General features: G+C 39.7%; 1 protein-coding gene across 1 annotated transcript in view; it reads right to left on the bottom strand.

The window, feature by feature from the left end:
• Window positions 1-1,654: 1,654 nt before the first annotated feature.
• The window catches only part of btbd11b (BTB (POZ) domain containing 11b), a 69,359-nt gene continuing 47,353 nt past the window's right edge, over window positions 1,655-23,660 (bottom strand). Inside the window, exons 3-17 of the mRNA XM_035665113.1 lie at window positions 17,630-17,834; window positions 13,687-13,839; window positions 13,224-13,389; window positions 12,353-12,442; window positions 10,227-10,328; window positions 8,645-8,738; window positions 8,270-8,405; window positions 6,472-6,692; window positions 6,191-6,369; window positions 4,504-4,609; window positions 4,126-4,228; window positions 3,577-3,658; window positions 3,395-3,463; window positions 3,090-3,203; window positions 1,655-2,997 (exon numbers count right to left, since the gene is read on the bottom strand). Of these exons, the coding sequence (XP_035521006.1) occupies window positions 2,788-2,997; window positions 3,090-3,203; window positions 3,395-3,463; window positions 3,577-3,658; window positions 4,126-4,228; window positions 4,504-4,609; window positions 6,191-6,369; window positions 6,472-6,692; window positions 8,270-8,405; window positions 8,645-8,738; window positions 10,227-10,328; window positions 12,353-12,442; window positions 13,224-13,389; window positions 13,687-13,839; window positions 17,630-17,834 (2,030 nt within the window). The 3' untranslated portion in view covers window positions 1,655-2,787. The remainder of the gene's footprint in view (window positions 2,998-3,089; window positions 3,204-3,394; window positions 3,464-3,576; window positions 3,659-4,125; window positions 4,229-4,503; window positions 4,610-6,190; window positions 6,370-6,471; window positions 6,693-8,269; window positions 8,406-8,644; window positions 8,739-10,226; window positions 10,329-12,352; window positions 12,443-13,223; window positions 13,390-13,686; window positions 13,840-17,629; window positions 17,835-23,660) is intronic.

The following is a 23,660-nucleotide window of genomic DNA, read 5'->3' as shown; positions in this document are numbered from 1 at the left end:
GTTTGGACTGGATTGTTTACTCAAAGTAATTTGATTGTGAAAGTTTACAAATTCATAAACGTCTAAAACATCATGGAGCCAAACAAACCCTGAGGATCCTGCAGCCCCTGACATTTAAGTCACCAAAGAAAAATTAATATCACTATAATGTTTGTACTTGCATTTCACTGTAGCAGGCTGACACAAAGCCTGGTACAGTTTTTTTTCTATTCACTTTTTCAAAACTCTTCACACGTCAATGTGGACGAAACTGTTCTAAAATTCATAAACTGTGAATATTTACACTCCATTTTGCACGTTTATGTATTATTGTAAAAACAACACAAAATGACTGTAAATTAGAATGCAATTTGCTATATTCTGCTATATCTACATCTAAAAAAGGAATAAAAGTGCATAAACTCCTAACTAGGAGTGCTGTTTCACCATTCTCTTCCAGTCAGATTTCACTTGCAGGGTGGTGTCACTTTTCCTTCCACATTACGCTCCTTTCCTCTACCCCATGAAGGAATTGTTTCCCTCATGAAAAGTTAATGTGCACTGTCCACATGAGTGTGTCCCTCTTGGTTGTGTTAAATGGTGGATTTCTGGACATAGAAGATTGCCAGGGATGAGTCAGACATGCAAAAAAGTTTATTTCACGTGTATTGCAAAAGAGGACAGAATGAGAACTCGCTAGATATCATCTACATGTATTTATAGTAACTATGTACAGCTTTATTGGAATTGCTTTAGTTTTAATTTGGAATTACTCCAAAAAAAGCCTATTTAAGGATATTGCAGAATTTCTGCAGGAATTTCACAGAAAGCACTGAATTCAAACTTCTTCTATGCTGTATTTACTGTGCAACATGATGTGAAAAAATGATTCTAAAACTGTCAGTGAAGATGCAAAATGATGCGAATTAGTTTTCGACAATCGCTTACTGCTCACTATAAAGGAAACTAGCCTATTGAATGTCTATTGAGCAGTGGTGAATGAGTGAATGAATAACTAATTGTAAACGAAACCAAAGTTAGCTAGCTAAGGGCTAAATGGAAGTTTTGTTTGACATTAAGAAAAGAGACATTAAATGAATGAATTTATAAATAAACTGTCAAACACGACACAATCACGTCCATTTTGGTTCTAGATGAAGACAAAATCCATGCACTTTAAGATAAAGCTAATTATTAGGATTGTGTCTAGGAAATTCTAAGTAGCATTAGCATGCCTACTTTATTGTTGTTATTTAGCTGCTTTAGCTATGTTAGAAGAGTTTACAGTAATGTTACAGTAATATATTACAGTATTATGAATTATTAACATTATACACTGGTTGATGTAGTTTTATTACAACATTTTTTCAGTTTTGGAGTGCCATTTAAGGAACTTGTTTAAAGGTTTTTCTTTTCTCTTTTGTCATTGATTTTAGGCGATTTATTCAAGACGGCATTGGCTTGTGTGCAGTTGGGTGCCGAATTAAACCACCTACCAGCTGAGATCTAACTTTTTGGCTACTGAGATAAAATAACTGCCTTAAAAATTTGACATCAAACAGAATAATGGATGTCCCCTTGCGGTTGTTTTGAAGCCAGAGACTGCACCAGAAAAATCTAAGAGTAGATTCATAGTATTCTTTATATTAATCTTTATCGAGGAAAGATATATCAAGTCACACATACACAAGTCATGTGTTGTCAGCTGACAGCATCATGTTCCCGGTTCAGGACTACACAAGCCTTGAGCCTCTCACACACGAAATGACGACACCAATTGACTGTTACACATTTAGTGACCCATGCTGATGAAGAAAATATTCTCTCCCAACTTTCAGTCGTACAAGTGTGAAAGCAGTTCCTCAATGCAGTCTTCAAACAGAAAAACCAAAAACACAGTCATCCCTCTGACATGCAACATTTAAACATAGATATTTAAAAGATGAGCTTTATGTTTTTACAGCGATATCCAACAGTAAGACACATGAGAAAACATCTGCGGATATATATACATTAACTTACATTATCAATAGCTCTGTTTTTATGAACAATATTTACACAGTAGTGGAGGAAGGAAAAGTCCTCTTTCCCATCCAGTTGCCCAGAGTCACATCATGAAACTTCCTATTTTGCATCAGTCACATTACAGGTACTTGTCAGTTGTTTGTCTTGTTTGGCTTTAAAGAGTAATCAGCACAGATAATGCTAAGAGAAAATATACAAATGAATTACTCTGTACAGGTCCACATGTTTAAGCAAATAATCACAACATGAGGCAGTTCTTCCACACAGCCAGGAAGGGATACACTGATGGCTTATCACATTACGCTGAGGTTGGTTATTGTCTCAACACACTGAGCCACGTATGCAGATGTTCTCACTGTTGCAGTTGGTTGCAACCCTTCCTCCGTAGCCCGATCCATTCAGTGCAACATGAAACACACAGAGTGTACTACTCAGAAATTCTTGCTGAATGAGGGACATTGTTACAGTAATGTAGCCTATGTTCTTGGCAAATTGTGGCATAATGCAACTATCTTAAGACAGTCATTGTATGTTACTGTAATTAATTGTTGACAGATATCAACAAGGCAGACAGACAGACAGACTTGAAACCATCTGTGCTAAGATAAGAAGCACATTAGCAACGGATGAGCTTGACAGAGACAAAGATCTTAACTGGACAGTCCTACGAGTCTTATTTTTCTCTTTCACTTGTAATGACCTGTTGTTCAGATACATTGCAATACAGTGTCATGTCTCTGATGTGTCTCTGATAAATATTATCTGCTCAGAAAGGTCAGAAGATCAAACAATGGATCCCTTGGAGGAGGACAGGTGTATGGACTGGATGCGAATGGCCAGGGTTTTCTCCAGGTCCTGCAGGATGTCACAGCCAGGGCTGTCTGGAGGTGCGTCGTACAGTAGCTGTTTGAATGGCTCCAACTCGATCAGGATTACCATGTTCTTTAGAAAGTAACCCTCTATATAGGAAGCCAAGTCTGGAGCATCAAGAAACTGTGAAAAAAGGGGAAAAACATGGTTGTTTATCTGAGAATCTTAACACATTTTCAATAAAGTAAAGATACATTTTCTGTCTTTTTTTGCACCTTGGTGTGGTTGTAGATCTCCACACACGTTTCAGTGTTAATGTTCTTGGAGCAGATCATCTCACAGTGCCTCTGCAGCGCCTCCAACTGGAAGAACTTGGCTGCAGACAGAAGCTGGAAAATGAAATCAACCCAAATTAAAATCTAGAATCTGTTTTACATTTGATAATAAACATTACTGTAATATTTTAACAGTGCAATATCTATAGGTGACCTTGAGATTCTAAAGTGGTTTATACTACAGTATAAAGGTATGCTATAGTACATAACACAGCTGACAGTGAAAGCTATATGAATGGCCTAACCTCCATAATATCAGTGTTCCTGATGTGCAACGCTTCTGTCCCTCCAAAGTAGAGATACTGCATCACCAGCTGAAAGGAAGAAACACACATTGCACTGCTCTCATACAAAGATAAATACAGTATGAATTTCTGAAAGAAGGACTAGAAAAATGTGGTTTAAGTGTAATTCAAAAGTGGCTCACCTGGAAAATATGATATTTTACATTGCTGATTTCAATGCATGTGTTTTCACCACACGGCCTGTTTGCTAGAAGAGTTTTAAACCTTGAGAGAAATAAAAAGAGGCAGGGAGAGCAAGAGAGAAATAAAAAGAGAGAAATCACTACATTTTTCAGCATTTTATTAATGTTTTTACCACTGAATAGCATGTAGGGAAAGCACGATAAGCCTTGAATTATTTTACAGTAATGGGTTCGTTTTAAAATTAGTTTTCTCTGAGGACGTTATGTCAACAACACTTTTGATTGATGTGTCATTTCTCTTCAGTCACTTTATGACAGGATTGATTGGTTATCATCAATGCAACATGACATGAGAGTGAAATGGAGGTCCTGTCAAGATCCCGGGGGCCAGGAAAAATGAATTTATGGATCAGCAGGAAGAACTGTACAGTACTGCCATAACATCTCAACAGCATATAACACAGTATGTTAAACATTTGGCCATTGCTGTATGAATTAATTTATCCTTTCATATTAAAAGGTATTTGAATGATGTTTAAGTAAGTGTACCTGTTGGAAGCTGTGAAGAGTAGGACTTTGTGGGCGTAAAAAGGCTTCCCTTCCACCAAAAAGGTCACATCTGACATCTCCTTATTGTTCAGGAAGTGAGGATCTGAAAAAATACATGACCAGAAAAACTTAATGTTTTTCTGATTATCATAAAAAACAAATAGGATGTACAACTTAGCCTCACTAGCCATTCTAGATACATTTCTGCTATTTTTTTATTTAACAGTTTCTGAACACTAGATGGCGTTGTGTGCACTTCTCATTTTCCTACATTATGCATTCACTAGTAACAGCTGAAAATAAATCAAAACAGTCTTAATTCTGTGTTTTTACATTGTTAAACAGTATAGATTTTACAGTAATAAGACAGGCCCTCACCGAGACGTGACGACTGCTTCCTCTTGATCTCTGCCAGTTTGGGGATAGGGTAAGGGCCGTAACACTGGGTGAAGATTGCAGACAGCTGCTGGCTGATCACCTCATTCTGAAAAAAGCGTGATGAGTAACAAAACATCAGAGGGTGAGGAAAGCTGCTTGGGCGGGCAGTGCTCAGCCAACATCCCAGGAGTTGATGTTATGCAAGAACACAAGCACTTACTGTAATGATCCTCTCCTACACAAACATCCCCAACACAATTACCAGCACAGTGAGAGAGGTTCAACTGCAGCGTTCTATCATCCTATCATGTTCAGCATTCACTTTATTCAAGCAATTGCTCCAATAGACTGCATATTCATGGCTGTCTCACACCTTTGACAGGGGATCAGATGGAAATCAAGCTCATTTCTTACACCCTCTGTTCCTCAGAGATTACTTTAATGGGGAACACGATGACAGGCTGAGCTGGAGTAGGAGTGTGAGAAAGAGAAAGACAGGAAAGTAAGGTCTCCTTACCCTTACACCTAACTTTCCACTTGTCTGTGTGTGGTGCTAAAACTGGGGGAGAAGGAGGGGGAGTGCCATTCAGCTGCAGCAGTGGTGCGCAACACTACAAGCCCCATATGTGCAGTCAGGCTGCTTGCTCTTACTGAAGCATGACGCCAACAAACAGCTATTACATAACAGCCACCTATTCCACCAGGTACAAATATACATTTCTCTAACTTCCCCCACAGATAGAACTGAACTGAACTGAACTGGCCTCAGTTGAACTGAAATGAACTGAATTGTAGAGAACTGTATTTCACTAAATTGCTGAATGAAGGTTTACGTGGGCCGAGGCAGCAGACTATCTAAAAGATGAATGGCCACTACCTTGATGTCTCTGGTCCTCACAGTGGAGCCGGGGTCCCTGAGCCCCTCATAGAGATGAGGAGATGAGGGTCACTGGCCCCAACATATATCAACCGAGACAGAGAATAAGACTGAAAATGCAGCAATCCACTGAAGGCTAGGACGGACTGAGTGTTCGAGTGTGTGTGTGTGTGTGGTGTGTGTGTGTGTGTGTGTGGTGTTGTGTTTGTGTGAGAGAAGAAATACTGTGGGTATGGAATTCCACACACATGCGAGTCTCAGTCTATGCAGGTTCGCTTGGGTGTTTCAATTTTTGTGTGTGTGTGTTTGTGCACTGCAATGTTTTTTTCATATCAGCAATGACAGCAAAGCTCACCTCACCAGCAGGCCAATACTAAGCCCAAGACAAAGTAGACAAAACAAATAGAGGAGCTAGACAGGACAATGATGTGCTTGTTAAAATCTAATATGGCCTACCAAGGGGATCATGAGCTTAAGTAATGAGACAGGGCCCCGATCTAATGAGCAGCAACAGAGAGGAGCGGGGGAGCTTGTCATAAATCATTATCACTTTAGGTAATTGATATTGAGTAGGCCTCTGGGGCTGTGTCAGTCTTTGTGAAGCTGATGACCTGACTATGCTAATCATATAAAAAAGATGAGCACACAAAACAGAGCAGATATATTTGAAAGTAAAGAAAGAGATTTTTAAAGACTGAGATCAGAATGTAGCTTTGGAGGAAGTTCTACTGATCCTACAACTATGATGCCATACAAGGCGAGTCAAACAACTGAAATCCAAAGTGACTTAACATGTGATGCAGACAGTACCTTGCTGGCTCTGAGGATCTGGAACATGAGAGGCAGGCCATGCGTAATGAGCTCCTCAGTGTACTCCTCTTCCTCGATGCAGCTGAACTCTTTCAGGAGACCCTGGATCAGAGGCCGGCGGTGCTGATGGAAACATGTGCGCAAAGACTCGAGCCAAGTGTGCAAAGTCCATGGAACCCCTGGGAAATAGTTACATATGAAAACACACATGAAACATATAAAATGCACACATGAACATGCACAAGGAAGGTACAAATGTGGCACACAGAATGTGAACAAACCGAGGCTCCGTATATCTATGGTGATGTCTACATGCCCATGTTCTGAACTGTGGTACATGGCTTCTTTCAGGGCTTTAAGTTTGGCCTTCCCAGTTCGGATCAGGTCAATCTGGGACGGACTTCTACCTTCCAGCTCCGAACCCTCTGCCAGAATCTCTTCCAGGGATAAGACGTCCCCTTTTCCTTTCTCTGTATGAGACAGCAGCTTACGAAAGACATTTCTAGAACAACAGAAACACAAAAACAAGAAAGGAATTTAATTTGATTGGTCAGTACAGATTATAAGACTCTATTTAATTGCCTTTTATTGCATGAGTTCGTGTTTCCTGTCCAATATCACCACAAATGGCAAAGAGGTGAATTTGTATTATAAACCACACTTCTGTGTATTTTCAAAGTGATATGACAGTCACTGAGTGGTGGTCATTACAGATAAAGGGCAACCTGAAATAAACTGTCTCAGAGCTTAGATTGTTATTGCTGCATATTGCTGCTCAGTTTTAAGTAGGGTTAGACAAACAAATGCTCATTCATCACTCATAAAATATAGCTGCCCAAACCAATATAGCTGGTGTGCCAAATACAGTTAGATGCACTAGTGCTGTGTACCAGGTTTGGTGAAAATTGCACAAAAAACAAACTCAGAGGGAAAGTTTCTGTTATGCTCTATTTTATTTCAGAATAAATTCCTCATTTGCAAAACATTTACTAAAAAGAGTTATGTAATCTCTTACTTATTATAGGAGAAACATAAATGGCACATTGGCAGTCTTACAATTAATTACAATTAATTAAAGCATAGAGAGTATTTGTAAGTGTACACACCGAGGAATAGGGATATATATAATTTCTGTACCTAAAGGTATAATTGTCAGAAAAGTATCCTGTAAGGTACAAAAAAGGTCCTTAAGGTGATAACTATGGACCTTTGTTTAATTTCAAAGATACAAAATCACGGCTAACAGAAAGGAGTACATAATTGTACTTTTAACAAGCTTAAGGTACAGCAAATCAGTGATCACAAAATGTTGATTTAAATAGAAAGTTGGGTTTATTGAAATAAAAGCAGCACTACCGTTTAACTTTTTTAATTTTGCCACACTGGCATTTCAGGCAAGATGCCCTTTTTCAGCGCGTATTGGCAAGTGTAGCAGAGGGAAATGCTTCCACTAGCCATTACCATTACTCCAAATTTAATTTAGCTTAATTTTCACTGCTTCTAATTCTTTGACTTGTTTTTTCTGTATTTATTTAACTTTATTTTATGTTGTGGGCCTCCCTTATGGAGCCCCTGCAGAGTTTGGTAGTACAACCCATTTGTCAGGCTACAGCTGCAAAGCATTTGTACCCTTTTAGGTCCGTTCCTGTAACTTGATTTCTTAGTTTGCACAGCAGGACAGCTGGAATGCAAAATGTAAAATCTGTATACAGGCAAGCGGACATTAAGGCCCTGTAAAAAAAAAATAATAAACTACTCTGCATACATGCTTATGGATTCCCATAATACTTGAATTGGTAACAGTCACTTTGGTAACATTGATAATAATTGGTAATTAGATTTTCTAAGTCTATATTTTCATTCATTTAAAATGGTTGTGCTGTATCAAGCAAACACTGTGAAGAGGTACAGCAAAAAGACAAACAGGAATTTAGTCATGCAGTATAGTATAGTAAATGCTCTGTTGAGATTGTGCTTTTGCATGATTGTATGCTAAATTCATAGTATGAGTGCGTGTGTGTGATCTGTTTATTCACTCGAGCGTGTACTCGTGACTAAACATGTGTGTGTGTTACCTACCTGTGTCCGTGAGCTGCTGCCAGACTGTAGGAGTTCATGTCTCCCTGCGGCGCGGTGGAGATGCCATTACGGTACATGGTTCCCACCATGGGGTCCGCCCCCCGCTCCAGCAACAAACTCACCAGCTCAAAATTACCTGTGCATGAAAAACGATTGGCAGAGCTTATACGCACACACGCACAGTAAGATTTAACAAGAATGAGACAGAAAATGAGAGTATGAGGCAAACATTTGATCATTTTTCTGCATGCATGCCCCATGCTGACATTCAGGTGTTGTTATCAGCTGGTTATACAAGGCCAGCTGGTGTTGTCAGTGTGCGACTGTACAGTTGGACAGGAGGAAGAGGATGAGAGTCATGCTGTGTCTCTGTACCTGCAGCAGCCGCCAGCTGCAGCGGGGTATCTGTGTAGTTCTCCATCCCGTCTTGTAGGGACCCTTCCACGTTGGCTTTGGCATCCAGCAGCAGCTGCAGAGGTGGACACGGAGGAACGTGATGGGAGAAAGACAGGTTGACAGAGAGAAGAGGGTAAAAGATGGAGAGTCAGTTGGCTGCTGATAATGATTGAGAATGATTAGAAGTCAGTCTGGTAGCTTAGTATTCAGCTTCTCTCATCTGCTGACTGGTTTACATGTATAATAAATCTGTACAGGGAGTAGTGGATAATTAATGTTCACTCTGCTAGTTTACGACACTTCATGCTTCCATTATTTAAAGTAATAGTTTAACATTTTGGGAAATACAGTAATCAGATTTCTTGCTAGTTAGATGAAGGCCGATATCACTCTCTTACATCTTATGTTATATAGCAGCCAGTTAGCTTTGCAAGAAATAGTCCAAACAGTCCAACCAAGTCTCATTTACATTTAGTTTTTTGTATGGATTAAACAAACAAGATATCATATGTTAATTAGCTACCTTTAGGAGTGCTGATAGGCAGAGCTCTTTCTCCATGTTTCCTATGTAAAATAAACTGACCCTCTCTTTGGTTCAGATTCATATTTACTGTACAGACATGGTATCAATATTTTCACCAAACCTAGCCTATTTCCCACAATGTCTAACTATTCTTTTAACTATTCTTTTAACTATTCTCTGTCAATATTTTTACATTTAAATGCAGAAGTAACAAAAAAGAGCCAAATTGTGGTAGCAGTCTAAATATAATATAGTCTCACAGATCTGTTTTACTTTTTTTATTGATTTGTTATTATTATTTTAACTGTATTTTGTTGCCTATTGTATACTTAAAGTTGTCCTCGTTCCAGTACATGGCACTGCTCATACAACAGCTGAAAACGATGCTGCAGATGTATCTGGGGAACAATATGTTGAATATGAGAATGATCTAAGTCTCTAATAACTTTATGTCATCTAATAAGATGAAAAATGACTTGGATCTAAAATTAATATCCCGGAAAATTGAATGTGAAATGATAATATACCTAATGACAATACACTTTACTCTGAATTTAATCTTTTTAACAAAATTCTTCCTTTTAACTGATGTCCTCAGATATCAGTTGTGTTGTCACATGGCTAAAACATTTTCCATTTGAATTTAATGATTCAAAATCCAATGGACAGATCATTTAGAGGACAAACTGAATTAGGTAAATGAGTTCGATAACAATTAGACTGCTATGTTTCCACTTTCGACTCGCTAAATGCAGACTGATCCATTAGCTCAAAAATGCAAATTGACAGGAAGCCATGTTGTTCAGACTCACTGACCGGGTAATAGTCCTTTATTAAGATAAAAAGATCAAACTATACATCACAAAACAGCATCTCAATAATCTTGAAAAATAAAAAAGACAGGAGAAAACTCGTGGTGAAGAACCACTATCATCATCACCACCAAGAAGCTTTGATGACAAAAATGACAATGATGACCAACCATGAGCTGAAGCACAACGAGAGGTCATGATGAGAGAATCACATGTGAGAAAGTACCTGCACCACAGGCACATGTCCGTGTAACACAGCGAAAGTGAGGGGCGTCGCCTGCCGGGTTTCGGGAAAGACTGAGGGGTGCTTGTGCACTGAGTTTGGCACCTGGGGAAGGGATACAGGTGGTTGGGTTGGGTGGGTAGGAGGGAGAAAGGTGAGGGAGAGAGATACGAAGCCATTAAAACTACTACATGGCCTACGGAGCACAAGACAAGCAGCTGCGGGGAGGAGAATGGGGACAGGAAGCTCTACAGGAGAAACTAGAGTAATTAACTAGAAACCCTGGGGCTGCAGAGGACATCCTGTCACCGTGTTCGCTGTCTAATGAACACCATGGATTGATCTGTCTAGTTAGTCCTCTGATCTTTCCACCTTCCACTGCGGGTTTTTTTGACAGGGCTCTGACCCGGCCTCTTTAAGGCTCATCTCTCTGGTCAGGCTGCAATGAAAACCTATACTACTTTCCAAATGAAAGCGTGACATACATGAGACACACATGAGACACATTGTCACATGAACAAAGCACAAAGGCACCTATCTTCCTCATGCATTATGAGCGAACCTAGAGTGTGTATTTTGAAATAAAAGCTGGTCATGGTCTTCCTCTATAACAACTATATTTGTTTAGTAGTTTTTGTCAGATGGACACCTGATTTTCTGTTGGGGCAACCGTATCTAATAATTGCCAGAAAAAAAAAAAGAAGATAATTTTTTTATTGCACACATCCATTACTATAAGGAACAGAAGCTACACTGTAGTCACTCCAAATATTGTAAGCTGGTTCTACCTAACCTGTTAAGTGCCCTATAAGTACATTGCTCTGTAAATGGTTGAGCCTAACATCCTAAAACTGCATTGCAGTACACCAGCATTGGTGAGTATCAGCATTCTGGGAACTTACTTAGTTATCTTACCTAACGTCAGTAGTGCTGTAGAGGTTTCTGCAGCATAATGTTGTTAACACCATCTCCTAGTACTCTACCCCGTAGGTTCCCAGTATTTACAAACATACTCAGAGTATAAGTTATTTCTCATTTTCTCTCAAAGGCCCAGTTTACTCCCTTATTCCCCATAATCATGGTTTTCTTTCCTTGTTCCTACATTTAAGTACCAGTCGGAACTGGTAAGTATTTTATTGGTACCTGAGGCTGCTCAGCTGGTGAAAGAAACATGTTTGCACACATCAGAGGCAAACAACATTTGTCTTTAACTGTTCAAATGTTAACCAGGTTCAAAACCAAAATGCACAAGATGAATCTGAAAGTGGGTCTTTATATTTTAGTCGACAGTGCTTTGTGCTTTGTCCAGGGGTGATGAATGCAGTGGACTGAAAATCAACTCTGACACAATGGCTGATGGGACATGTTGCTGAGGTGACTAATGAAGACCATGAGGATCATGAGATCATGAGGCCTTAACTGAACAACCTCTCTGAAGTCTGCACAGTGTCAAAGCATGCCATCTCGATTCTCTGCACACTGTGAGGAATTCAGGTTGCTTTAAGTCAGGCGATATTTATCACTTCTTTCCCTGACAGGGAAAAAAAATGACTCAGCAACAAACCTCTGCATCATGTTTTATGCTCTAAATACTCAAATGCAGTTTCATTGCACATAAACTTTCAATCTGTTTGTACACTGCTACAGTCAGTCAGTGCCTCATGATCTTCAGCTCCTATACATTTAGCACAGTGACATGTCGGACAGCACAAAGAAAAGGGAGATGAGGGACAACATGATTGGTTTTCTCCAAATCAATATCACACATAGTTTTCAACACTTACAGTAGAAACACTGTTGAATTACTTTGGGACTACCAAAGACAGTATAACAATGTACATATTGAATAATACAAAGATCCTCTCGACACCTCTCACCTGTCTTAAAAAACATTCCACCTTGATATATACAATGCTGATACTTCGAACTAGAAAGTCATTAAAAAAAAAAACCCGGTTGGTAGATCAGTTTCTTATTTAAAAAAGTTATTTAAATTTATCTAAGAAGAGCTATGTGTACTCCATTTTCTTTGTGTTATTTCAATCTTTCCTTCATGTGACTTTCATTTGACTTCTTTCGACTTTTTTATGTTAAACCAGAATAGCAGTAAAAACTTCATCAGCACTGACCTCGCTGTTAATATCAGCCCCCGCATCCAGCAGCATCTGCACCATGGCCTCGTCTCCGCGGACACAAGCGTACATCAGCGGGGTCATCCCCTACACAAGCACAGGCACAGAGAACAAGGGCAAGCGCAGAAAAAAAGATAAAAGATACACTACACTAAAATGGTCTCATCTAATCCCAAATCTTCTTCCCTGCTTCCTGTTTTGAAACACGACATTTCTTGATTTTTATATTTGAAATTAAGCATTTTATCTTATTGAGGAAGTGCCATGTCACACATTTGACAGTTTAACTTAAACCATTTTTTTTTTTTACAATATAGTGCAGAACAAGGTTGAACTTTTGATCTGCTATAAACTTGTATCCTTGACAGTTACACTCCTGGCACCTTGAGTCAGATAAGTAATATTCTATTATTGATCGTTTTGAAGGATACCATATGAATCAAACCTTACCCTCTGAGCCATCAGAGACGTCAGCAGACTTTGTCTGACAGAAACATACAGTACTAGACTCTGTTTGAAAGTTTCTGCTTAGGTCAGCCCCAAACTAAATGTTGATTTTGCCATGGAAAATCATTAGCTACACTTGCAGTGTTCCCCTGATGATTTACTGTACTGGAGGTGGTAGTCGTGATATAATGCAGAGCACCTTGGCAGGAAAGCTGCAGGAAAAATATATGTCAGAATAAGCTTTAATATTCATGACTGCCTCTCTGCTCACAAGTCTGCACGCTGTTCAAAGGTGAAGGAGCCACAGTTCACCAAGCAAACAAAGATTTTCTGTTCCACAGGCTGTACTGATCGTGTGTGTGTGTATCAGTGTAAATGTTTCTGCATATGCATTATTTAATGTGCTGACTGTGTCTCTAACCTGCTCACTCATGCTGTTGATACCATCGGGCCCCAGCAGGTTGACAGCCTGCTTCACCAGGTCTGTTCGTCCACAACTGAGCATACGGAAGCCCAGGTCCTGCAGGAACTTTGCTTCAGTAGAGGCAGCATCCAGTTTCCTCGAGGCACAGAAGCAGTCATCCGTTCTGAAGGGTAAAGCACACAAAGTGATTCACAATGCATGCAAGAACGTTTGGACCGTTTGCAATGTGCCATATTTTCCCTGAACACCTGACGAACTTTATTTTTCAACAGCACACGAATGGAATGGATGAGTTCATGGGAAAAACGCATACATTTTCTTGCTCATATCACTGATGTGCAAGTGTGTGTGTGTGCAAGTTCACACATGTGCCTGCTGGTGTTTTTTTATTTGCAGATGAAGAGGTTGGGTGCACACACGCTCTGCAGCCTAACGGCGAGTACACTGCTTACAGCCGTACCGAAGCTGACGGGGCTCGCAGTCCACTCCAGGCAGCAGCAGTCTGGCAGCCTGCCGCACATCATCGCTGTCCACAGAGAAGCTGCGTCTGTGTTCGGCGTGAACTACAGCAACGCGCACCCACTCCATCAGAGGCGGCAGCACCATGAACGGCCTGTAGGGGGAGATAGAGGCACATGCTGTGGCCACCAGAGACTCATGCTGAACTTCAGTCATACTCAGTAGTACTTAGTGTGCGCAAGCACTTGCAAGGAAAATCCACCTAATACAGAATTTGCATATGTTATTTTGAAGATCTTGCCCGGTATAGCAGATGTTTGAGAACAGGATGAACTCTGTCTAGAGGATGGAATCAAAGACCTAAAACTAGTATGTCACTGAGACATAACTTTGATGTGAGAACATTTAAACTGAAACAAGATCATAGCATAGATTATAGACCCTACATCATAGCACTAAAACAAGCAAATTCTGTTTGAAATATGTTCAGAGTCTGTCAGCTATGAAAATTTGTATCCACTATGTCTTAAGCCTCAGCTGGTTACACAAAAGAAGCCTCTATAATGTGCTATAAAACCACACACCATGCATTGCAACATATGCGTAATGCATTATAGTTTTTATATGCCTTAAAATGCACTGTGATGCTAAAACAGTCATAAGACATTACATACATCAGCATAGTACTTTAAACTGAAAACACTGCAATTGCTCTGCTTCTAATCTATTTTGCATGAAATTATTTTATAATAAATGAAGAATGTGATTATTGCATGCTAACATATAGTATTTATGATAGCTCACTATCTGTTTAAGCTAAATTTTTCAAACCTACTGTACTATAGAGCATAGACAGGGGCAGGAAATCATACAGTTGATCCTGACACGAGAGCTAACAGTGAACAGCTTGAGAGAGAAAATTGAAAGTGTGGTGGCACGGAGACAACAGAACCACAGTCTCATAGAAAGAAAATCTCAAAGTGCGAACTCCGGCTCTGCAGGACCAACAGCCCTGATGTTCACGGATGTAAATATAGAGTCTAAACAAATTAAATAACTTCTATTCCTGGCCGCCTGTCTACCACTTTCCTCCACTCATCTATGTCATTGTTTACTGCAGCCACATTGAAATCCATATGCATAAAGATAAATATGCATTATTTCACATTTTGACCTTCGTTACTGTACTCCTAAATACATTATGAAAAACATAACCACACTCTCCATATTGTATGGCTGCAGAAAGGACCCTGTTGTTCATCAGACTTTGTTGAGTTATGATGAGACAAGTAATGCTGGTGTATTATAATGCATTACACATGTGTATACAAGTATAAAATAATTCAAGACATGGGCTTTTTTTTCTAGGTCCAACATGTAACATTTAGGAAGTCCTTAAAGAAAGTTTGAATGATTAGGAAGGAACATATAATAACGATATGTTCCCTCAAAAGCCCAACTGAAACACTAGTTCACAAGAAGTTCAAGGTCTTGCTGTTTCCAAGCAAACCTCTTTCAAGAATCGCAATAAAGCTGAGACCTTCCTGAGGTGGTTGTTGCAATCTCAAGGCTTTCCCTAATTTGGGCTCTGGCTTGAATACGTCTAAAGAAAACATACATAAATGTAATTTTTTATTACAAATGGTGATTAGAGCTAAAGCAGGCATGAGTTGGATGCCTGGGACAAACATTAGCTGATAACTTGCTCCACTGCAGGCGATAGTCTGGAGCCCCAGAGGAGGACTGCTCAGGCTCAACTGTCAGCATTGTTTCCCACCTCTGCTGCAAGCTGACAGGGGTTTCCACCAAAATGTAGGAAATAAAGAAAATGTCGAGGTATAAATGCTACAGTGGAATGTGATGGTTGAAAAAAGAAATAGCTCATAAACTCAGCAGCAGCATTTCATGAGTAAAAAACAGCAAGGATTGTGAAGGCTGTTCTGTGCTTTCCTGACTTGTGGGAAAACTATGAAGTGCCCAAAACCTACATGATGACGGGTCAAGGGAATTAACACCATGGAAACATTGCCTAATCCTTATGTCATTCACGCATAAGTCACCAACACAGTCCTACAGCTGCCGGCTGATAATGTTCCTCTATGTCAGTGGCGGTAATTGTAAATACTAACTGAGCACATGTCCGCACACGCCTGCTTCCACAGCTCCTTCCTGGCCTGTTCAGGTCACCCAGAGGGCTCACTCAAGTAGCCAATAAGTTAACAATTCGCTTATATAAAACTGTACTTTCCTTCCAGAGGAAAACATCTGGTGTGCCATTTTGGGCAGGAGTGTAAATAGCGGATAACTAAAGGGAATTTCCACTTTTTCTCACAATGGTCTCTTGGTGTTTGCCCCAGTGAACATTAAAGTTGCAATATTTTTACTGTCCTGCAGTACAAAATGAGGTGAAGGGTCTGATGGATTAATCAATACCAGACAATTATATCACTATACTCTACTACTACTATATCATTCTGCTTTAAAAAAAAACAACCTCACTGTATAAAAACGTAATTTTTCACAGCTAAAATATGATGGGAGGTGCAAATAAACATCTAGACAACTTTTTTTCTCTACAAAATATAGCATATAAATGTTTTATATTTCTACTGCATTGTACATTGTGCTATCGATTCTTCATTAGATGTTCCTGTTACATCTTGCTTCTCGCTCTATTGTGAAAATGTGAGTTTTTATATTTCTATCAGTTACAGGCTGGAATCTGTGCCACAAACATGTTGGCAATCATCTTCTCAGTTCCTAATGGAGGTTGATTGAAGCCATAATTTGTGCTCTTAGGTCCATAATGACACCTCTTTTTTCTCAACGATGTTCAAATAAAACTGAATGTTTATCCTGCAATAAGTGATTTCTTTACCGCTTGGGGAGAGCTAAGGACAGTGAATATTAGACTTACAATTGTCAGGTGAATAAATACTAACGTTGCTCTGTATTTGCTGTATAAGTAGGAAATTGTTAGCTAACAAGTTTGCCATATGAACTCAAAAGGTGATAAATATGTTGTGTTGTGTTTAAACTGCTGGCTCTATGTTCACCTGTTAGTTGCTAACTTTGTCTGTCTGTTAAGTGCACCTCTGTATTTTACAGTTTTAGAGCCTTTTTTTTTTAAGCTTTGAAGACTGATGAGAGCGGTGAGAGTGAACCAGAACAGTAAAGTTGTAGGCAAGAAACCCAAAACAATGAGCTGAAAGATGCAAAAAACAGAAGAACTGAGGGAGCTGCAGATTGAGGTAATAATCACTTTTCACATACAAGTAGTCATGTCATCCATTGTTAGTGCAAAAAATATTGAGTATAGCTGCTTTAAAACCACTATGTGTAAATTATATGTGATTAAAGCATTTTTCCAGTGATTGTAGTGATATTAAATTCTGTTTGTGAAGATTAGAAAATTTTCTGTTCATTGCTTTCAGCCCTTTATTCTCAAGCTGAAGGGTCAAACCCTTTGTGTTACTCTATATTTTTCTTTTTGTGAATATGAAATTACCAGAAACAACCATGTATTAGACTCAACATATTTCCACTTCCTAAACCTGTCTACGGCTCCCATCCCCAAGCTCATCTGTTTCTAATGTAGTAAAAAAGGGCCACAGTATCTAGTTTCATTTTCAAAAAAGGCTCAGCATAATTTCCTAAAACAGCAAGGGACTGTAGGTTTTAGAAAACATTAACCAAACAACAGTAAGTAGTACATTTATTGGGGACTCTTTTCAGCCGTGGATTAATACACATTTTTCCCACTGGTAAGTAGACATACAGAGTGTATGTGGGACTATATTATAAGAAATAATATAACCAGTCTTATCCTCTAGGACAGTTGAGATTTTTAGATAACTAGTTTGTTTTTCACTTGTCTGTGCTGTTTAGTTTTGGTTTGAAGTTTTTGGAGCTCTTTATTTTCTATCTACATGTTTACTTCTTACCTCTCTGTTTGTAAGGTAACCTTGGAGGGCTCAACATTTGGGTTCTCCCACTCCATCTGAGGGCAATGCATGAAGTAACAGAGCGTGTAGATCGCCTCGGGCTCCCAGTGAATTACACTGCTCTTCTGGTGGATCGGTGTCCCATTGTTGTGGTTCTTCATATACAGTGGCTGTAGGTAGTGCATGGCCCGGGACACTAGGTCACCTACACACACACGAGGACATAACATACAGGAAAACACAAAAAGAACACGAGTAGTGAGAGAGGAATTCATGTGCAGAGATGAGAGTGAAAAGACAGGAATATTTTGAGCGCACGGCCTTTAAAAAGACGTCGGGGAATCATCCTCATTCCTTCGAGCCCCCTTAGATCTCACTCTGTCAGGGGAAATCGAGAGTTTCCACACACCACAGTCTGGAAAAAGACAGGGTTCTTTCTGTGCAGCTCACAGAGGGAGAGCAGGAGATGCTCAGGACTGCACTGTGTGAAGAATGAATATTTATGGATAAACATTAGCTACTCCAAGCTATTTCCTCTGCATAATTTGTCAGTACTTTAAGGTCATCCAGTTGGGCTTGAAAAATCAAAGCTTGAGAGGACTCTGCTAATAAAAATTTGAATATTCTCTAGGTGGGTTTAAAAGAAAGTAAACAGTTCTTGGAAAAGCATGTTCAGCCCCCCTTTTTTTAATACTTTAGGGACAAGACAGATAGCCTTTTATTGCAGCAAATTTAGTTAATCAGAAATATAAGTTACAAGACCACCATCTACTTAAAAAAAACATTATGACTGTGGCACCTTAGTTATTGAGTGTGCTTACAGCCCAGTATTATTACAGCACGGACTCAAATCCCATTTCTCTGAATGCTGTCAGATTTCTGTCGCTTCTCCTTCCTGTCTAGCCTCACTGCACTATGAGAAAATGTAATGAAATTTTGAAGTGGGGCCGATCTGAAAAAACACCCTCTGTGTCATATTGTTCTGGCCAATTTGATGTTATTCAAGACAAAAAAGTAATAGAGCACGATGGCACTTGGTTCCCTGGTCTAAATGAGCTATACTGTATGTGTGCCTATACAATGGGCTACAGAGCGGGAACAAACAGTCATTCCCATGGACAAAAGGGTTTGTTTAGCATTAAAATTGTGCTATTTGGCGCTTGCCAAGATTCCATTTAGCCTGGACAATGTGAGAGGCGAGTGTGAAAAGGATGCCTGAATGAGGGAAGAGCATTCATGCAATAAAACAGTCAATCTCTCAGCTGTCCTTTGGGAATAGTGGGGCCGTGCTGATAGAGAAATGTCCTGGACAGCATCTACTGACGTAATGAGCAGGAAATATTATGACAGGAATGACCACCTCTTATACAAACTTTAAGGCCCTGCAGTTTCTCTCTGTTGCTATCTGTTACTTCTCCTGTGTCTTCCTCTTAATTGTACTAACAGGAATACAGATAAGCTTGTAACAGTGCGCCCTTAAGATTGGTAAGGGGAGCTGAGGTGGTCAGGAACAGCCAGTTCTCATGTCTTATTTATGCTGGCCTGTGACATTTCCTATGCCAGCTGGAGGAGGCTTGCAGGTCTGAGGAGGAAGATTGTTTCTAACACATAAAGAGTGCAACAGTAGATTAGCAGCAGCTTAACACATAAAGTGAGATTACTGCTGCTCCTTCAGCAGGTGTACGCAGAAGTAACTGCTGAAAAACGATTAACTTGGTGTTTTCAGTGACCGTATACCAGCACAGAAATGTGAGGATTCTTTGTTTTGGCCAAAAAAGAGGAAGGAAGGATGGACGGAAGTACAGCCGTTTAATAAGATAAAACATCAATAGCCTTTTCATTGTAAGATTCAAGCCTTTAATCAATACCTCATCCTGGGTAATTAATTCTTTATGCTAACAAGAAGAGGAGAGGTGGAGGACACACATAGAAGATCCTGCTCCTCAGGTATCTCAGTGATTACCTCTTAGCAGTGAGGCAATGCTCTCTCTTTGTTTTCAAAGCTTTAAAATCCCCTTAGAGGACCAAAATCACACAAATATGCCAGTTTTCAGAGTGTAATGGTACTGCTCTGATTTACGAGGGATTTTATGAGAGTTGGCACCCTTAAGGTCAGTTACCGGCAATGCAGCACCCACATAACAACCAAACTGCTCATTACTTCAGAGTGTGAAGGCTGTTTAATGTTTAATGGCGAGAGAAAGTATACTCCTTGGAGATGTAAAAATTAACTCTCCTATCTGATGGAGCAATTATATTCAAGCTTTTATAGGTAAATAAATATGCAATAACTAGCTTTCCTTTGGGTCTTGATGAATGCATCTTAGCTGCACTGTGCAGCTGCTTCCATCATCACAGATTCTGTGTTTCAATTATTTGCTGCTATGCGGCCATGATTCCATTTAATGGTCGCCTGTGGCCATCCTGACTCAACAAGATGGTAAGCTATTCTTCCTGCTATTACTTTTGTCCATTTGAATACAGCCACCAAATACCACGCATATCAGATAACATGGAGAGCACAAACACTGTTTTTATTCTATCTAAGTCTAGCAAAGTTAATGCAAAAAGATTCACTGAGAAAGGCAACTACTTAACAGCTTTCTCTGAAAATAAATATTCAATTTCTGTCATGAAGAAGGTCTTTCCTCATTATTACCCATCTCAACTTTAACTTTCACTGAGGAGTCATACATTAAAATCTGTGATAAGAACAAGCACACAGCGTCCCTGCAGTAAAGTGTCTGTGAGCTCAAGAATCAGGACAGGTTAGTTCGCAAAAGATGGCACACAAAGTAGCGTCACGTGACGACTCTCTTACTGTCAGAGGTCTCTGGAGTCTTTATTAGAGGAAGAAGTATGTTCTCAGAGGAATGAGGATGTGATGTACATTGTTGTTACATTAATTACATGTGTGTATACTTCACTCTTCACCAGCATACTGTTAAACAAAAGGCTACTACTGTTGAATCAAAGCAAAAAAAATCACATTGAAAAGTGAAAATTTGCCACCACTGATTCGCACATTGCTTTTGTCATGTGTAACCCCTCTAACTTTATGTAATTTTTCTACCTCAAAATAACAACTTCACTAGCACTTTTGATGCTACACTGACTTGTTATAGGGCGAATGGTGCCTCTCATTCTGCTACCCGTAGGCTATGCCTGTTCTCACACTGTGTAACTCTGGTCTCTGGGTCGGGACGAGCATGTAACGCTTTACAGCAGTAGACACCCACCACCTATGGAGAAAAGGTTTTCTGGTTTGTCCTCTAATGTCCTCAGGCGGCTTTGCTCTCGTTGATTTACAGTTTTCTGATGGACAGTAAAGTAACTGCTGCAAAATGTAACTGCTGATAGCTAGTAACGTCCATGGCTTGCAAATTAAGCCAACAAGGAAGTATCAAAAACTACAGAACCTCAGAAGGCCACTTGAGGCTGGTTTACAGAAAGGAGTCACTGCCAGAGAGCAGCGCTGGCTGAGAGGGCAATATAGCCGGGCTCAGCAGCTACTGTGGACACTGGCAGAGGCAAAGAGACCCAAAAGGGTGATGTGGGACTGTGTTTTAGTTGTTGTTGAGAGCTTTGTGAAATTAAAGGCTGCAGACAGACGGCAAGCTGGCCTTCCTGCTGTTGGATTAGTAAGTAATATTAGCTGGTTTGCTTTGTCTTGTGTGTTGCACTTGCTTGATGTTTGGCTTTTTGGCCATAAGTAATGTAATCATAATAAATGCATGTGTACAGCTGTCAATATTTACATACTCTGCCTCTGACTGCCTTACCCTTTGCCCCAATTCTAACGAATCTTACTCCTAAACCTAACCCACCAAACCAATGAAGGCAAAGAGTACTAGCCAATCAGAGGTAGAGTATCATGACTTTGCCACCCTGGGGAAAACATTTGACCCCCTGTAGCTGCCAGTACTTCCTCAAAAGACACTGATTGGTGTGGAACCACTGTCCCGGCCACAAGAATTTGCTACTTTCATCCGATAAATGACCCCACCTTGGTATTAAAAGTAAGCACTTTCTTCAGAGCAGAGAAAAACAAAACATCCATACACTTTTACTGCTGCCACAACAAAATGATATTTGAAAGGCATCACTGAGAGTACTGACAGCCATTAGCAGGATCTTCTGTTAGTTCTCAGCTGAAACATTCACACCTGATTCCATCACACTAGACCAGAAAATAAAGCAAAGGATGAAAAGATTTTTGGAACAATTTCTCCAAAAGTCTTTTCCTTGCTGTTGCAAAATGTGTTTTGAGCTCCATTTCCAATGACAATGAATAATGATGTTCAAGAGTGTTTTTTTAATCAGCATTAATAACTAATATGGCAAAGTACCTACTAGGGGATGTAAGGCTAAACATTAATTATTGATACCGGAATATTATTGTAGTGCCAAATATAGTTGCAGGTAATACAATTTGTGAACGTGACAAAGAAGTCAAGTATAAAATCGAGCCATAAGTGTCTGTTATTGACTTAAAGCTTTCTGTTTTAACCATCCCCAGGCTGTAGCTTCATATTTAGCATACAGGCAGGAGATCAATATAAATCTTCCCAGCTAACTCGTCGGAGTGTATATTCCGAAATGTTGATGATGACTATTTCTTTAAAGTAAGAGAGGGAGGTTGAGCGCATGATGCTGCTGGTGCGGTTGTGTGCTTTGAGGCCAACAGAGAACTCAACCTGGTCTCACTCCCAAGTCGTCCAATACTGCAGCTTGGTCAGTTTCGGCAGTATAGATTGACATATATATGGAGAATGCCTACACGTATTTTGCAAACCCCATGCATCTGGAACACTGTGTGGAAAATATATGAAGCAAGATTTTGTCCGACATGATCATGAGTGATGATGACACACCAAGAGTCCTAGTAATTGCTGTATTTGTCGGTCTGTCATTTTAAATATGCTAATATGGCATTTTGGCAGAGGAGAAAATGAGGAAATACAAAGAGGTAAATCAGTGGCAAACCTCTAAAAACGAGTCTAAATGCCAGTGCAAAAAAATTTCCCTGCATAGGATGCAAATTTGACTGCACTGGAGCAGCCAATGCTATTTTACTCCATGGAATTTATTTAAAAAAAACTCTCATCTGTCTTTCTCTCTACCCATCCCATCTTTTATTCTTTCTTTGCTTCCCATCTTCCTCTCTTTCAATGTGACGGCCTGATTCAATCATTGCCGGCTATTCTGCTTTTCTCAATTATTAATTTTTTTTTGGTCTAGCTTGAGCTGTGTGTCTGTTTGCAAATCCTATAGTTATTTACAGAATTCCTCTCCAGAGCTGATAACATTACCACTGGACTAAGCTTTGCTATTATCCATCGGCTGCTCTGTTGTCTCAGAGTGTTTGCAGTGTCAACATAACAGAATGAGTCCTTGCTTGACCTCATCAATACAACATGGACAGAGCACTGGCGATCTGCCTCAGTGCTGCACCCCACCCCTCCCACCTCGGTCCTGAGAAAACATACAGTGAGGAGAATTGGCTCACTGTTTGTTCTGATGATAAATGTTTACACTAAATATACAATATTTTACCAGCCTTGTCTTAACATACTGATGCCATCACAACAGAAACTGACCCCTTCCCCATTGTTTGGCTTCAGGATTTTTTAATATTGTCATGCACATTAATAAATAATCCATACTTATGTGACTGAACTTGTTACTCTTCTGTCAGAGGACACTGCACGCTCAGATGTGTTTTCTGGAATCAGTGGCATGCAACTGAGAAACAAAACTGTACATCACTTCCAATGAGCATCTTGATTCTGTGATTATATCTGATTACATCAAATGGGAAAACATGAAGTTGTGTTCTCAGTGGTTTGCCGTGCTTGCCAGTGCAGATTTGTTTGTTTGTTAGGCCTTATGAAAGTTTGTTAGAAGGTCAGAACAGAAAATACTTTGTCCAACTTTGGTTGCGTGTTATAACTTTTTTGGTGAGTGAGGACAAAAGCGTAAAACATCATCAGTACCCTAAGCAGAAAACCTTTTATTATTATTATTATTA

Source organism: Morone saxatilis, unplaced genomic scaffold (genome assembly GCF_004916995.1).
Source record: "Morone saxatilis isolate NCDOM2014 unplaced genomic scaffold, NCSU_SB_2.0 Contig2, whole genome shotgun sequence".
Taxonomy (NCBI): Eukaryota; Metazoa; Chordata; class Actinopteri; family Moronidae; genus Morone; species Morone saxatilis.
Note: the sequence above shows the minus strand (reverse complement) of the source record. Positions and strands in the feature narration are given on the sequence as shown.